This window comes from Sinocyclocheilus anshuiensis, unplaced genomic scaffold (assembly GCF_001515605.1).
Source record: "Sinocyclocheilus anshuiensis isolate Anshui unplaced genomic scaffold, SAMN03320099.WGS_v1.1 scaffold1024, whole genome shotgun sequence".
In the NCBI taxonomy this organism is placed as follows: Eukaryota; Metazoa; Chordata; class Actinopteri; order Cypriniformes; family Cyprinidae; genus Sinocyclocheilus; species Sinocyclocheilus anshuiensis.
Window position 1 is genome coordinate 2,252,204 of NW_015552843.1, and position 10,978 is coordinate 2,263,181.

The following is a 10,978-nucleotide window of genomic DNA, read 5'->3' on the forward strand; positions in this document are numbered from 1 at the left end:
CAGTGAGACTAAACAAATCCAGACTCAGCTCAACTGTGATTCAGTGGCGGAACACAGGCTTTATTCTCAACCACTGTGGGACTTGGTGTTTCCATGGTAACTTATCCTCTGTGACATTTCTCTGGCGAAGGGAGTGCGTTCATGAGCAAAAGGCCCTTCATAACCTGCTGCATCACTTTACAAAGCAACAATGCAGAAGTTTGTATCTCTGTCTGTAAACATGCACTGAGATGAAATGGCAGTTTGTATTTAAAAATGCTCACAATTTTTAACAAAAGTCATATTGAAACTATCTATCCTAAATAATCAAAATATTATGCAAAGCTCTCTTGTATAGACCCTTCGTTCGTTCCAAAGGCCAAAACTACTGGAAGCATTTCTTAACACAAAAAAGGTTTAAAACAAATAAATAAATAGGCTAGATAAATTCGATTTTGTCCGAATTTCACCGTAGATTTATCCCGGTGAGTCGAATCTTGAATCATGCCGTTAAAATATTCACCGATTCGTTCAGTGATTCTTTCTGCAGCATAAGTGGCGACAAGTGCCTTTTTGTGGGTTATCAGCGAATCATTACTCAACCGATTGCTTAAAAGACTGTTTAAGAACGAAACAAGCTTTTATTAACATCTTTCATTAAAATTTGTTTCAAAAACAGTTTTAATAACGCTCCTACTGTAGGCTATTTTAATTGTATATAATCATTACACTTATATATATATAGTTTGTATATTGACAAATGACATTTGTATATAACGTTAGCCATTTTACACACTAATATTTAAATCTCCGTTCAAGAACGAGATGTCTCAGTTTGACTTGTTCACTTGTTCGTCAGTCTCGATTAGTGCCGCTCCGACCGTCGTTCAGACTCAAAACTGACTCGTTTGGTGAAATGGGCGTGTTCGTTCAGTAGGTCCAACCAATAATGTTGCTTCCTCACAAATCGCAGAGTTCTGGTGGTTCGGACGTCAGTCACGCGCTTCAAACGGGAGAGCCTTCAGCGAACGAAACGTGTGAGTCAGTGCATGGAACTGAACGAGAACGATTCGTTAATTTAAAAGATTCATTCAAAAACACCGATTCGTTAGCAGCTCTAATTGTGATCCACTTCGAGACATTTAGCTACATATTTTGGATACAGTCCTGGATACCGTTTTTGCGTGAAAGAACTTAAACTGGCGTTCGCAGCAGACCGCAGAACCTCAGCAGTAGAAACTTTTTAGTCACGGAAACATTGTTCATCTGGGATTCTGGTTTTGGATCCTTTGCTCTGCCCCAGCCAATGTAATTTCGGTGGATCGCGGTCCCGTTTAGGCTTGGTGTTACAAGAACCGCATTTTTAATATTTTAAAGTATCTGTTTTCATACGCTGGCATCATCTCGTGCGAACCTGCCAACGCCTTTTCTCTCCTTGGCTTCGTTATTCCTCAAGCTGAAGGAAAATCACTACAACGTCCAGTTTTAAAGGTTCTTATTAATCGTTTTATAAACGTTTTGCAAAATGGGTTGCACGTTAAGTGCTGAAGATAAAGCAGCGATGGAGAGGAGTAAGATAATTGATCGGAACCTGCGAGAGGACGGAGAGAAAGCATCCAGAGAAGTCAAACTACTGCTGCTCGGTATGATACAGTAGACTTTCTTAATATCAATGTTTAAAAACGCAAATGCATGCTGTTTTGTTTTTCTGTCATTTTCTTCCTTTCACGAATCGTTTTCGCGCTTGTCGATTGTGTTCAGTAGCCTAATACAAGTGGTCCAAAAAGTGAACTTGTCACTGCAGATTGTCATGTTAAAATTTAAGGCAGCAATTCAACTTAAGCATTCAGCTGTAATAGGCTGAAATATCTTACAGAGTGTAGAACAAAGATCGACAACCTGTTGAACATTATTCAAACCTGTCGACTAAATTATAAAGTGGATTCAGAATGTGTTCCGTTTGTACTAGTCTTGGCTCAGTGTGCTGTCAAAACATGTTTCCCTTGGCAATCCTCCCCCAGTGTCCCAAAACCTACAGCATTTGGTTGCTCTGTGTGACATGAGAAGCAAACCCACACACTCACACACCCCGGGATCACAGCAAAACAGTGGAAAGCAATGGTGTGATTATGGCAGTATTCCAGCTATCAAAGCATGATGGAATGCAGGAGATAATAGCTGATTTGGACCAATAGAGTGACAAAATACCGGTGTTTTGTCTGTCTGATGGTTTTTGGATCCTTTGTCGGTAGCATACCCATTTTTAGAGAGAGAAGCACCCTAGATAACAGATACAGGTGGATATTTTTAAATGTAATGTTTTGATCCCTTTAATTGTGTTAATTGCTTCTGTTTGTATTATTTATAGGTTGCTTTGGGAAAAAAAGTGCTGAATGAATTAACATAAATAGATATTCTCATAAAGTAGCAAGTGCCTTGTGACAGAGAGGTGGTTTCTCTGAGTAAATCATACTGTGGTTTGTTAAGGAGTGGTCAAATATGGAATGACATCTGTGATTTCTATGTGGGATTGTATTCCTTTGGACTGTAATATTTTTCTACATCCAGATTCTCTGTCAAAACAGGTTAAAACTATTGCAGTAGATTACACCATCAGAAGTTATGATCAGCAGCTTTGTCTGTTGGTGAATGATGTTGTCAAATTCTTATGTAATGTTTCAGACAGATTAGCCGTGCATATCCAAGACAGCATTCCTGTCAGTGGATCAGCATTTGTGTGTGTAAAAATCCTCCTTTTTGTACCCTTTTTTTCTCAAGTTATGAAACCCTTCCCTTCTTGGCATTTAAACAGTGGTGGACAGTAACGGAGTAGTTTTACTTCGTTACTGTACTTAAGTAAATTTTTCAAGTATCTGTACTTTACTGGAGTAGTTTTATTTTGAGTAACTTTTACTTTTACTTCACTAAATTCCAAAGCATAAGATCGTACTTTTTACTTCACTACATTTCATAAAACATATCGTTACTCCTTATAATATATCACGTGCTCCGACACGCAGAAGTGGTGTCTGATTACTCAAGTACTTGATTTGTGTACTTCGTCCACCACTGCATTTAAATCATGCATTGGGGCAAGTTTGAAGGGGGGTGTGGGTTGGCTTTTTACTCTGGATGTGGAAACCCACGGTATGTGGGACGAGCATTTCAATGAGCCGAATATTACACGCTCCGTTAAACACAGAATGCCGTTCATTAATAAAAGCCGCTCTGAAAGAACTGTCCGAGGACGGCGAGTTCTGAGGTTACAGCTGGACGAAGACCAACTTCTGTGGCCTGAGTGATCACAGTGAGCTAGCGAGTCATCCTGAATTACTGATTATTTTTATACGATCTTGCTGTTTTAATACTGCTGGTGAGATTAGACAGCATGGCTACATCCCTGTAGGCAAGAGGATTGCAACTGTCTAGCAGAGTTGACTATGGATGAGTTGTAATTAGCATTGCACAATGAGCGCTGAGCTTTATCACATTGTGGGAACTCTCTTGTGGCTTTTTCTTTGTGTTCTCTGTGACTCTCTGACATCAGCAGATTCAGGTGCATTAGGCTATGATGACTCTACTATTACTTCTGGCTGAACTGCAATTCAAGTGAGCTGTTTAAAGGGTACTCCACCCAAAAAAATAAAAACTCTGTCATCATTTACTCACCCTTATGCTTTCCAAACCTGTGTGTGTCTTCTGCAGAACACACAATAAGTTATTTTGAGGAAAATTGGGAACCAAACTACATTGGAGCCTATTGGAGACATTTCTCAAAATATATTTTTTATGTTCCACAGAGAAAAGAAAGTCCACTGTTGTTCATCTCTTTCCATTCCGCAACTGTTATATATCAGTGTTGTTATCATTATCAACTAGAACAAAAACTAAAACTATTAAAATTGTTTAACTGAAAATTGTTAGAGTCTTCACACTTCTGCTCTTTTCCTTATATCAGCAGTTTATAGAGACCACACCTGTCAAGGACAAAAAAACAAACAAAATCGATATGATTTCATGTCACTGAAGATCGTTGTCTGTTTGACATCAGTAATGAAGAAAGGAAAAAAATGTTTTTTTTTAACCATTTTGTTTTGCTTTCTAAAGACTATGCTGAAATCATGAAATTAATTTATTTAGTTTACTATTTTAATTATTATTATTTATTTATTTTAGTCTAGGAAAGGTTTTGTCTTGAAAATAGCACACTTAATATTTTTCTCACATATGATGTGTTCAAGTTTTCCAAGGAACTTCATATTCACGAGTTGGGAAGTCGTAATTAAGACGCCTGGTGCATTCATGTCACTTTAGTCGGAATAAGATGATGAGTAAGGAATGTGCGTCAGATGTGTTTTTGCTTTTTTATGTTTTAAATTTAAATTGAACCATTATATATTTTTTTATAAATGTGCAATACTGTCAAATTGTGCACATGTAACACGTAATAAGTTTTATTTTAAATGAAAAAAATCATTAAACAACCAATTTAGCATCAATACAGATGCTGCATCTATTGTGTTCCTGACACTGACAAGCCCCCAACTCTGAAACTCTTGTCTTTCAGAAAGTTCAGAGTTTCCCACTTGTAATTATGACATTGTGGCAAGATCATTGACCTCACATGAATGCCACTATCTGTTCAAAAAATTCCTTTTGTCTTCCACAGAAAAAAATGAGGGTGAATAAATATAACATTTTTGATTTGAACTCTGGAAGAAACTTTTTGCTTGTCAGCTGAGGGATGATTTCTCAATGTAAAATTAGTTTCCATTTTTGATAACACCATGATTATCCCACATGAGGATATTGCTCGGTAGGGGATTTGTCCTCAAGGGTCAGCTTACTGCTCAATGTAAATCTGCACTATTGAAAATAAATAGTTAAATAAAAAAAAGATATAAATCATAAAGCACGGCTCTGCTCAGCTGGGGTTGATAATAGCGGCCATCTTAACCACACTGCACATGCCACTGCAGCTAACTGTATAATTACAGCAGGAGTAAGCCATTCACACACCCATTCAAATGTTCACAGATGTGTATGTGGAGATTTTGAGAGCTGTGTGTGGCTCTCGCTCAAGTGGCTGTAAATGCAGAGCTGTGGTTATTAGGTAAAAGTGTGGAACTACTGATCTGGGATCCAGTTTGTGTGAAATGAATGGATACATTTACTTTGGCTGATCCTAAATCAGTGCTCTCACAATGAGAACCTAAAAATTAGTAATTAATTCATTCATTACAATTGCTTGTTTATTTTACTTTGTAACACATGTAACAGTTTTTAACAGTTCTGCAATAATAAATAATACACTTTATATACATATTTGATCTGAAGATGCAAAATCCATGATACTATTGTTGTCAGATTTTTATTGCTGATTTTTACTTACAGTATGTTAAAGGAGACATATTATGACCCTTTTTACAATATGTAATATAAGTCTCTGGTGTCCCCAGAATGTGTCTGTGTAGTTTCAGCTCAAAATACTCCACAGATCATTTATAATATCATTTTGAAAATGCCTATTTTGAGTGGAAGCAGAAACACGCTGTTGTTCGGGTCTGTCTCTTTAAATGCAAATGAGCTGCTGCTCCCAGCCAAAGACAGAACAGTTAGCATGTTTTGCTTGAACTTTCGCCATGGCATCAGAACTGGTACACCGTTGTCGCTTGCGAAATCAAAATGATGGCTCCGTGGGTGTAAACTTACAGATTAAGGGGCGGTAATATTATAATGAGATATGATATGTCACCTTTAATGAGAGAACTAACAATGTAAAATGCCAAATGTGTGTCCTCAGTGAATCATTTTATCCAGTTCATACAAAAATAAAAATTGTGTCATCATTTACTCTCCCTGAAGTTGTTTCAAACTAGGGCTGTGCAATATTGAAGAAAAATGCGATATGCGATAACTCATAAATTTACTGTTTGAATTCAATATGCACTGATTCTTATTTAAGCTACAAAAGTTATTTAGGTAAGAGCAGTGAGTGATTTTCTCTTTGTCTTTTGTTCATGGCCCCAAATATTGCAAGCTGTAGCGATATGCATATTGCGATATGTACATTTGCGATATTTCGATAATTTAGGTATATTGCACAGCCCTATTTCAAACTTTCTTTTTTTTCTGTATAACATAAAAGAAGATATTTTGAAGAATGTGGGTAACCAAACAGATTCCCATTGACTTACTTTTTTCAGTACCATGGAAGTCAATGGGAACCAGCAACTGTTTGGTTTCCCGCATTCTTCAAAACATCTTCTTTTGTGTTCAACATAAGAAAGAAACTCATACATGTTTAAAACAACTTGAGGATGAGGAAATAATGACAGAATCTTCATTTCTGGGGGAACTTCCCATTTAATGATTCGTGCACAAATTGAGCTGATTCAAATTTTTTGGGTGAACTACTCCTTTACTACTCCTTTAAAAAAAAAAAAAAGACTAACCCACATCCGGCTTGCTTAACTGTACACTGGTGGAAAGGTCAGTAGGTTTGTGTGTTCTCAATCTGTTTGGCAATTCCAGAACTGATTTTCATGAAAACTTTGTTTGGCTCAACCATTGATAACTCATTGACCTTTTACAAGGCCTCATCAGACGTGGCAGGATGTTTTGGCCGTCTCACTCTCAGCTGCAGCATGCCTGCGGTTCAAGACTCTCAGAAGAAATTTTCCACATGATTCTCTAGCCCCCAAGACCCACAGTTATTCCTTCACCATGTAATAAATTTGGGCTAATATGGCAGCAAGCCACACCTCAGAAGCAGACATTATTGATCTAACCCTTAATGCGTCCTACAGTAGATTTGCTGCATGTAACCGCCGGCACAAATGATCCTGAAGATTGAACAGTTGACCAACTGTTATTGGACTGAATTTTTTTTTACCAGAATGGCAAGCCAAAGGATGTTTTTAATTCAAGTCTTATTCATTTTAATACAAAAATGTAGGTATGTAAAAGTGATTTGTAGGATACGGACTCTGTTACTCCATATCCAAAATGTGCTAAAAATGTAATGCAATACCTGCTAAATAGCATATTAATGTAAAGTGTTATGTGAACTATACTAATATTCATTTCACTTGTCAGCTGAGAAGTAAAGCATTGGATTACGTACACGCCATGTGTCCACTGGCCTGTTTGCTCATGTTTGTACAAACATCTCTTTCTGGTGTATTAGTTAATAAGCCATTTAAGTGAGTCATTTGACTTGGTTAAAAAAGTTCACCTATCGTAGCTCCTGCTGTCCTCACAAACACTTCGGCTGGGGGAACTAACATCAGACAAACCTTTCATCTTCAGGGCATTTAATCTCACCGTATGGCAAGCACAACCCGAAATAGAGAGCTCGTTCTGCAGCTCATGCTGGGCTTTTGATGTGGGAGGCAGAGGTTGAAAGCTTCTATTCATCTAATGCAGACCTTCTCCTGAGCGTGTGATGTTTGGGGTCAGGCGAATAAACTGCATTTATCCATTTGCCATATCAACCTCATCAACAACGTTCTGTGTTTTTGTGCTCTTTTAGGTGCTGGGGAATCAGGGAAGAGCACAATAGTTAAGCAAATGAAGTGAGTGTTTTGATTTTTTTTTTTTTTTTTCTTTATGCTGATTATCTTTATGCAAGATTGAGACTGGTAGTCAATGTTCCCTCTAGTTTTTGTTCTCGCTGTGCAAAACCTTTGGGCTGACTTTTTGGCCACCATGATATACAGTATAATGGTTATGAATATATGTATATATGAATATTTGTATATGTGTATATATGAATATATATAATTATATGCATATATGTATATGTATGTATGCATTATAAATACAGGTACATCTCAATAAATTGTCAAACTCAATAGAATGTCGTGGAAAAGTTCATTTATTTCAGTAATTCAACTCAAATTGTGAAACTCGTGTATTAAATAAATTCAATGCACATTCCAATTAATATCAATGAAACTGCAGTTGGGTTGTTTTGAATAAATAATAATAACTAAAAAAGCCAAAAACTAAAAAGCTAATAGCAAAAAAAAAAAACTGCTAACTAACACAATAAAACAAGAAAAAACATGATTTATGAAAATTAATAAAAATGGAGTTCTCTATTTTTGCAAATAAATTCTTCATATGTAATTATTAGAACATATATACAAATTAAATAAATTACATAATGTAAATAATTGTAATCAAATATAAAATTATCGTACATAATAAATATTTGATACTAAAATGTGTATAGAAATGAATGGTTATATGGCCATTCAAGAACTGAATTGGCCATTCAAGAAGAAAAGAACTGAATTTTTTTGTTTGTGCAGCACCACCATTAGAATTCATCATCAAGGCCGCCTGTGCACACAGCTTAGAGGGAATGTTACTTGCAGTTATTATTGGATCTTGCTGATTTAATTGTTTTGTTTGATGTGCAGTAGATGTCGTTATCTGATTTGTTTTACATAAGGATCATTCATGAAGATGGCTACTCAGATGAGGAGTGCAAGCAGTACAAAGTCGTGGTTTATAGCAACACTATTCAGTCCATCATTGCCATTATAAGGGCCATGGGCCGCTTAAAGATCGACTTTGGGGATCCTGCAAGAGCGGTAAGATAAAGAAATAAAAACACTTCTCTAGTCTAGACTGTGTAGTGCTGGAATTTGAGTACAGTGTTGCCTATAAAATTCTCCCTCTGGTCAACCCAAACAGAGTTTAGTACTTGGAAAAATGTTTATTTTTTCAGTCTTCCCAGGACAAAAGTATTTCGGATCATTTATAAAATCATGAGGCTATGTACCACCATAATTGGTCACCATTTCTAAATACACTAAGAATCCAGTGATGTTTTCCCACGATGTTTTTCATCAAATTAACATGAAAGAATGATATTATATTCAGCTATATGCATAAAAATAAATAGCAGTATTTACCCACATATGTTTTAACTAAAACAGGAGGAAACATTTTTGATGGAAACAATAAATAATTTTTTCAGTTCAGAAAGAAATTATATTATACCTGAATTGAGTACAACAACATAATAGAAATAAATAAACTATAAATTTAACAAATTTCTATTTCTAACTGCTACCACACAAAAATAAACATCTAGCACAGCTAGTGTAGCTTCAGTCATGAACTTATGAGGTATATTTGAATCAATCAGTCACAAAGACTCCGTTTTCAGACTATCTTCTAATGTTGTTCTGTTTAACATCAGGACGATGCTCGGCAGCTCTTTGTGCTCGCCGGCACTGCAGAGGAAGGAGTCATGACCCCTGAGCTCTCTGGGGTCATCCGCCGACTGTGGAAGGACGAAGGAGTGCAGACGTGTTTCGTCAGATCACGAGAGTATCAGCTCAATGATTCAGCAGCCTAGTAAGTGCACTTGAGTTTTTGGTTTAACTTTAGCAAATATTATTTTTACTTACAGTACATTTGGTTTATTGTATCGTAATTTGTCTCCAGAGAATCATGCTTTTGTTTGAAGTGATTGATTAACAAGAAATTCGTTTCCTAAATGGAAAAGATTCAGGTCGAGGCACAGTTGTACGGCTGATCAAGATCCATCTTCTTTGTGCAAACTTGTTCAGCACTTTTTACCTGGTAGATTCCAGCTCATTGACTGTGGGGAAATTTGGGGCTTTCTGAATTGCACAACTTTTTTCTCTCAGATTTTTCCATGTTACAGTCATTCTTGCGTTTTCAGCTTTGGTAGCCACTAAGAATGTTTCCAGTGATAATAATCAAGAGCGAAGTTCTTTCCTCTCAGTGAACTCATGCTTTCATGCAGCGGAGCTATAGAGAGAGAAGCTTTGTGCTCCTGTGTTATAGCAAAATCAGAAGGGTGGGTTGTTGTGATGGAAACATCTATATTTTTGCAACAGCAGTGCTTTGGTAACATCAGGCCTGTATTGCAGTGATTCTCATTTTTGCACCCCCTCCCCACCAATCAGCCAATCAGTATTTATTTCTATAGCACATTTAAAAATGACAGTTTGACAAAGGTGCTCTGCACACCCAAAATACAAAACAATTTGTACACATATACAATAAAACACACAACACATCACTATCCATTTCAATGCATCTAAGGACAGTTATATGCAAAAGAGTAGAGATCCGTCTTCAAATGAGTTTTAAAACACTCAATAGAGTCACAGGATCCAATATGGAGATATTTTGGTTTCCTGAATAGGAAAGATCCACCACCATAATCATTTGTACAATATTAGCAGAAAAGATACACTTCAGTTCGAAAGTTTGGTGTCATTGCAAGGACGCAATAAATTGATCAAAAGTAAGATATTTATAATGTTGCAAAAATATATTTAAAAAAAATGCTTTTCCTTTGAACTTTCTATTCATTAAAGAAAATAATATATCCTGGTTTCCACAAGCATAGTAAGTAGTACAACTGTGAGTAATGGCTGCTGAAAATGTAGCCTTTCGATAACGGGAAGAACATTTTAAAATATATTAAAATTAGTGAAAGTGAAAGTGACGTGACATGTGGCCAAGTATAGTGACCCATACTAGGAATTAGTGCTCTGCATTTATCCCATCCTAAGTGCACACAGCCAGAGCAGTGGGCAGCCATTTATGCTGCGGCGCCCGGGGAGCAGTTGGGGGTTCGGTGCCTTGCTCAAGGGCACCTCAGTCGTGGTATTGAAGGTGGAATGTGTATACTGTGCATATTTATTATGTATATATAAATACAAACACACGTTTTTATGTGTCATATTTATGAAAAATATGTTATGTTTATATATTAAATATGTTTATATATAAGAATATAAATGTATATACATGTAAACCTTTTCAAAATATATACTGTATGTGTGTGTATTTATATATACATAACGTTTGACAGCACTGATTAAAATTGAAAACAGTTATTTTAAATGGCAATATTTCACAACATTACTCGTTTTACTGTATTTATGATCAAATAAATGCAGCCTTGGTGAGCATAAGAAACTTCTTTCAAAAACATTTTAAA

At 36.3% G+C, this 10,978-nt stretch overlaps 1 protein-coding gene across 3 annotated transcripts in view; it reads left to right on the forward strand.

The window, feature by feature from the left end:
- The first annotated feature begins 1,009 nt into the window (after positions 1-1,009).
- LOC107668041 (guanine nucleotide-binding protein G(k) subunit alpha-like) overlaps positions 1,010-10,978 on the forward strand; it is a 16,821-nt gene continuing 6,852 nt past the window's right edge. The window contains exons 1-4 of one of the 3 annotated variants that reach the window (XM_016459784.1): positions 1,010-1,622; positions 7,514-7,556; positions 8,441-8,582; positions 9,197-9,354. In XM_016459784.1, coding sequence (XP_016315270.1) covers positions 1,505-1,622; positions 7,514-7,556; positions 8,441-8,582; positions 9,197-9,354 — 461 coding nt within the window. In that variant the 5' untranslated portion in view covers positions 1,010-1,504. Of the gene's footprint in view, positions 1,623-7,513; positions 7,557-8,408; positions 8,583-9,196; positions 9,355-10,978 lie in introns of those variants that run through there. The other 2 variants (XM_016459785.1, XM_016459786.1) reach the window with 2 other exon arrangements.